General features: G+C 30.9%; 1 protein-coding gene across 3 annotated transcripts; it reads right to left on the minus strand.

The window, feature by feature from the left end:
* Nucleotides 1-2,331: 2,331 nt before the first annotated feature.
* LOC21397726 (protein RADIALIS-like 4) lies at nucleotides 2,332-3,860 on the minus strand. 3 transcript variants are annotated; one of them, XM_010096950.2, is made up of 2 exons: nucleotides 3,467-3,860; nucleotides 2,332-2,549 (listed from the first exon to the last, which is right to left on the minus strand). In XM_010096950.2, the coding sequence occupies exon 1, from the start codon at nucleotides 3,724-3,726 to the stop codon at nucleotides 3,472-3,474; it is 255 nt and encodes an 84-aa protein (XP_010095252.1). In that variant the 5' UTR covers nucleotides 3,727-3,860; the 3' UTR covers nucleotides 2,332-2,549; nucleotides 3,467-3,471. The 3 variants fall into 3 exon arrangements, with proteins under 3 accessions (XP_010095252.1, XP_024020622.1, XP_024020623.1); XM_024164854.1 differs by having other exon boundaries at nucleotides 3,444-3,860; XM_024164855.1 differs by having other exon boundaries at nucleotides 2,524-2,549; nucleotides 3,457-3,860.
* Between the last annotated feature and the right edge of the window lie 2,140 nt (nucleotides 3,861-6,000).

A 6,000-nucleotide genomic window follows, 5' to 3' on the forward strand; every position in this document is an offset into this window, starting at 1 on the left:
GCGCTCTTAATTTTGGTGTAGTTCACTCCTTTACTATATTGCCGTTTTATGTGCATTTAGTAAAACTTGTTGTCGTTTTCATATTACTCTCTCTGTTTTAAATTTGTTGGACTTGTTTCCCACCACGTTGTCGTTTTTCAATTTTTGTTATCTTCTTTCGTATGTTCTAAAAATTCTGGTTCTTTATTTCTTTTTTTTTTAATTTTTTTTATTACCTATTGTATTGGATTATTATTATCGGTATCTCTGAATTTTAAGGTTATTTTCAACTTGTCATCCAAACTTTGAAAACTCCTACTTTACCCTTTAAATTTTAAATTCTTTCCACTTAACCCATTCCGTTGGAATTTTTATTAAAAATAGATAGAAAGAAATAGAGTATTGCAATCATATAATTTTTCTGTTTAAATGTATATTAAAAACAAACAGATAAAATTTACGTGACCACGCTTAATCCCTTTTTCCTATTTGATTTTAATAGAAATTCTGACAAAAGGATATAAATGGGACTAATTTAAAATTTAAAATCAAAATAAGAGTTTTTAAAATTTAGACGACAAACTAAGAAATACCCCCAAAGCACCGATGATAATAACCGTAGTTGTCTTCCTTTATTAAATTTGTGGCCGTCATCTATGTCATTTTTTCATGTTACTGTTGTTTCTCATTTGTCGTCATTGTTTGTTGTTCCAATATTAGTAATAGTATCTCTAATAGCCATCTTATGTGGTTAGCCAAAATGACTAATAATTTAACCTTTTTTTTACTTTTTTTTTACTCTAATAATTAGTTAAATGATTAGTTATTTTAAAAAAAAATGCATTTTTTACTAGCCAAACATAACTAATAAGAAGGGCTATTCATTTAATTTTTCTATCATTTTGTTATTTCAAACAGTAGTAATAAATGTAAGGTTTATTTTTTAAATACAGTAAAGTTATTTATATCTTAAATTTAACAATTAGTAAAATAATTTATGTTCAGTTAAATTAGAGAGTAGGGTTTTAATGACTCATCCAACAGTTGTTAATTAAAATAACTTTTTAACTATTTTAGCTAAAATTTAGCTAAGGAGTTTCCTTCTAGATGCTCTTATCGTTGTTCTATTGTTTTTTTCCTTTCGTTTTTGTTTTTGTTTTTTAAGTCTTTTTTTTTTGTTTTTTTCTCTATACATATATATTTGGGTTTTTCTCATTTGCTATTTTTGTGATTGTTGTTAGGCTATTTCGTTTTCATTTTGTTATGATTTGTTAGGTTCATTGTCGTTTTCATTTTGCTGACGTTTGTGTCTGACTTTGTAAGAACCGTTTCATTACCCTTATTGTCGTTTCGCAAGTTTTGTCTTTTTATGTACCATCGTTCTAAGACTCTTCTTGTGGTCACTCCTTTGTTTTACCATTTCTTGTCAGTTTTATGAAGCTGTCATTTCTTTAACATGTTGTCGTCTTCTTCATTTCTTGTCGTTTCTACTTGTTGTCGTTTGAAATGTTTGTTGATCAACGGTTGAAACAGTAACGGCCCTACAGCTTCCATCAATGCCTCCTGTCCGCTTTTCACCAAGTGTTGGAGTTGGTTCTCCGTAAGCTATGGTATTTTTATGCTAGCATTAATTAGACCAATCTTGAGGCATATTATTATTATTATTATTATTATTATTATTATTATTATTATTATTATCATTATTATCATCATCATCATCATCATTATTATTATTATTATTATTATTATTATTTATCTATGTATAAGATAAGATATTGCAATCTGCAAAAGAAAACACAACTTCGACAAAGAAGAAAGAATTAATACATCTTCTATATGGAAAGCACATATATAAAGGGTTTATTTTTTATGATTAACAAACGACAAGTTGTTTCCATAAAGTATAGGATGTAACATTTACAGATTTTACACTAAAAATATTGTCAAGATGGTCCAGGAAAAAAAAAAAAATTACCGCTGGTCTTTGGAACGGCTTAATCAAGGATATTCAAGCAACGTTGAATACTTTTGAGGGAAAAAAAACTACGTTGAATACTTTTGCTATTTGAGTCTCGATTCATTATTTATGAAAGTTATGACTTAGTAATTATAATTAAATTGTTTGGTCTATGTTTATCATTTTTCTTTTTAATGATTAGTAGCCAATTGAAGTATAATCAATCGTTGATATTAATTTTGACTCTAGAATAAAGGCGGAAACCAACCTATCGATGTATGGAAAGGGATATCCGACATGGTGTTCTTATATTTTGTGAACAGTCATAATCAGCTTTTTGGACATGATAATAATATAGTAGAATAGTATTTAACATTTCATACATTGCAATAACAACATTGATTTTGTTACACAGAAGAACCAGACAACAACATCAAGATACGTACGTACGGATGTAGGGAGAATAAAAGAGAGAGAATACATAGTAGCATGAGAATCACAGTAGAGTCATGAGCAACTAATTTCTTCACACACTTCTCTACACGTACTTTTTTTTTTTTTTTACAGCTTCAACTTCATTGCCATGAAACCATGCATATATTAGTTCAAGAACCTGCAAGGCAAAAGAAAATTAAATAAATGAGGAAAATTAGTTTTAAAATTTCAGCAGAAATCAACCCAAAAAAAAAAAAAAAAAAAACTTCAACATGAATATCTATTACGTCAACATATAATTGGACGTAGACATTCACGTGAAGGATTTTATTAGTACTAATGCAGCTAAAAGTTTTTCAGTTGGAAAAGAACTAACTAACTAGAAAATTAACCTGACTAAAGACAAAGCGATATAATTAGATAAAAAGCTGGTTGAGAATGAAAGAAGTAATAAAATATTCAGCTGGGGAATTGTTAAAAAACCCTTTTCTGAGAACTTAAAAAGAAGGCTAATTTTTTTTTTTTTTTGGGGGGTATTTCACAATATTGCAATTTGTTTTGAACTTGTTAGGAAAGGAGCATGAACTTGTTATCCAAAAGGGGTAGGGTTAGATCTCATGTGGGCTTTCTTCCGCTAAGGAACAGGATAAGGAGGTGAACATAGTGTGGTCATGCATCACCTTTTGCATTAAATATACATGACAAAGAAGTGGTTTGGTGAATAGGATGTTGGCCTAATGATCAGAAAGAGAAACCAATGGACCACACAAAAAGTAGTCCCTTCAAAGTTCTTAATTAATCTTCACTTGCTTGGAATTTTCTAGGGCCCGAGTACACTAATAATATAATACACTATTAGATATACAATTTAATACAACGTGTTAACCAAAGTCTTGGAAAAAAATAGCACATTATTGCAGTATATATTAAGCTAGCTATAAGTATTGCTTTCTTCTTAACAAAGGATGTCTATGAATTTTTAGTAACACATGAGAAACATGGTTTGATTTTCAATCTAGTACGAGGTGGAAAAAGTAACCATAAAAAAGAAAGGAAAAGAGAAAAGCATTACCTCAGGAACTAACATGTGCTTACTTTAATTAGCTGCTTTTCCCAGCTGACCTGTAGATGGGAAATGGGACTTTGCCGGATTCAATGTGCCTGATATCCTCCTCAAGGATCTCATAGTGCCTCTTAACTTCTTCCGCCGATTTTCCGCCCACGGCTCTCGCAACTTTCTGCCACCGGTCCGGCGTATCCTTGTCGTACAAGGCCAGCGCCCTTTCGAATTGCTTGTTTTGCGTAGGAGTCCATGAGCTAGAGCCACGTGAAGAGGTGAGAGAGTTTGATGCCATTTATGCAATATAGAATACCTAAATTACAATGAGTGTGAAGCTACTTATAAGGTGTGATAAACTGACAATATATGGAAGATATATTTGTCAGAAGAAATGAGTGCAGAAAAGAAAGAAAAGAAATTATGGTTTTTTTTTTTTTTTTTTTTTTTTTTTTTTTTTTTTTTTTGGAAAAAAAAAAAATTTTTGTTTTTTTTTTTTTTTTTTTTTTTTTTTTTCTTTTGGTTGGTTTAAGTCAAGAGAAAGAAAGATTTTGAGTATTGACTCAATTACAATGTCAAGGGATGGCATGGGAAAGAGAATGACCAGATGAGCTCCTTATAAGCAGAAGGAAAAGGGTGGTGGTGGGGTTATAAGCCAGTTGGGCAATCGAATATATCTTCAAAAAGGGCAGAATATAAGTGACCCGTCTCCTTAGGAACCACAAGAGAGAAGGACAAAGAAAATACTGCAAATGAAAGAAAGAAAGAGAGAAGAGAATCAAGGGAAAAGGAGAGAAAAAAAAAGGGTGGTCATTTTACTATTTTAACCATGAAATATTCTTTGGTTTTAAATAAGTAGTAAGTTGGGACTTCCTTTATTAGTTACTATTCAGTGGACAAAAGAAAATATCATGTACCATGCTAATAGCTGGATGAGCAGGTTTGTACTCTCTTGTCTTCTAATGATGGCAAAAATATGAGAATTATTTGTACAATTTTCTTTTCCTGAAAAAATGGGTACTTTTGTGTGGCAGCGAGAGGAACATTTGTCTAATAAAATCTTATGGACTCTCAATTTCATATCAGGAATTGATATGATATAAGAATATGTTCTGATTAATTCTGTCCCATCAACTATAACAGATGATTCTTTTGCTCACCTTTGTGATCAAGGTTTATGGTAGCTCATAATTTCAAGAATCAGACAAATCAACTTCCACTTATTTCGTTACAACAGAGCTAGCTCTTCAGTATTTATGTAATGAAACCTATTGATTGACCAATTTTATAGACCTAACATGGTAAACAAGGTCTCTTCTTAATGGAGTAATCATAGCTAAATCATTGTAACCACTAAAGCCAAATGTTCTTTCTTTTCTGTGTCTAACATTAATAGTTTGATTGATGTTGTTTGTTGGGTCTTTTTTATTTTCCTAATAGTCTTATTATAAGGTTTTAGATTACTTGTCTTTTCATTTCCTTTCCTTAAGGTAATTACTTAATAGTTGAAACGTGGACGGAGATAGAAACGTTTCAAAGATGCTTTTATAACCTTAGTCATAATACGGAATAGACCTTTTGGAATAAGGGGAGGTATATGGTCTGACCTCCTTATCACTGATTCTTTTTCACCTTTGTGTGGGGGACACAGCCGTACTCACCTTATCAATGTCTAAATGTTGATTTTGACATTCATTTTGTTTGCAATAGATCAAGTACTAACAACCGAAAAATTTGACCAAGATTTTGCAACATCAGTATAGACTATAGAAAACTTTTAAATATGAGGACTATTCTAAAGTTCATGCAAAATGTTGAATTAATATTAACGTGTCATTTTTGTTTTTACACTATGCAAAAATTATGACCCTTTTGGACACTTTCTTTGTTAATCATCAAGTACTGACAAGGATTTTGCAATAGCAGTAGATAGGACTTTTTTTAGGTGCAATTAGCATGAAAATTTTCCTTGTGAAACAAATAATGTCTTTTTCACATAATATATGAAGAGAGTAGATAACCCTTTGGACACTTGATCCAAGTGTTGTTAAGAATCTGACGCCCTAATTTTAAATTACGGAGAGCAACAAAATTGCAGTAAAAAAATCATGCAAAAAACTGAGAATACAAATTTACAGAGGATCATCTCAATGTGAGACTACATTCTTTTTCAATTGTTATAGTAAGTTTATCATAAGAAAGAAGTTTATAAGAGAAAACCGTAAACCTCACTATTCTTTGTGTTTTTTTTTTTTTATGACCTCTCTCTACACACAAATTCTTCTGCGTAAGTTAATAAATCGTTAGAGCATAATTAGGCTCCATAACTTAAACAAATTTAACTTTAATTATTATTTTTCTCTATTATTATTACTAGCGTTTCAGGTGATTAGGAGTTTAGAAGGTCAAGTTTCTGCAAGTTCACTTTTTAGCTTTGCTGAATTTATTGATGAGGATTGAGGAATACTCGTGGAGCTAGGCAGGGACCAACCTATCATTATATATTCCTCTTAGGTCTTGGAAAGAATCAAATTTGTGCTTTGCTTTTTTACATTTTAACGGTATTTCCTGT

This window comes from Morus notabilis, unplaced genomic scaffold (assembly GCF_000414095.1).
Source record: "Morus notabilis unplaced genomic scaffold, ASM41409v2 Scaffold11, whole genome shotgun sequence".
NCBI classification, from domain to species: Eukaryota; Viridiplantae; Streptophyta; class Magnoliopsida; order Rosales; family Moraceae; genus Morus; species Morus notabilis.

Bases quoted from the DNA above. Each gene is read 5' to 3' on its own strand.
- LOC21397726 (XM_010096950.2), bottom strand. From the start codon at position 3,726: ATGGCATCAAACTCTCTCACCTCTTCACGTGGCTCTAGCTCATGGACT.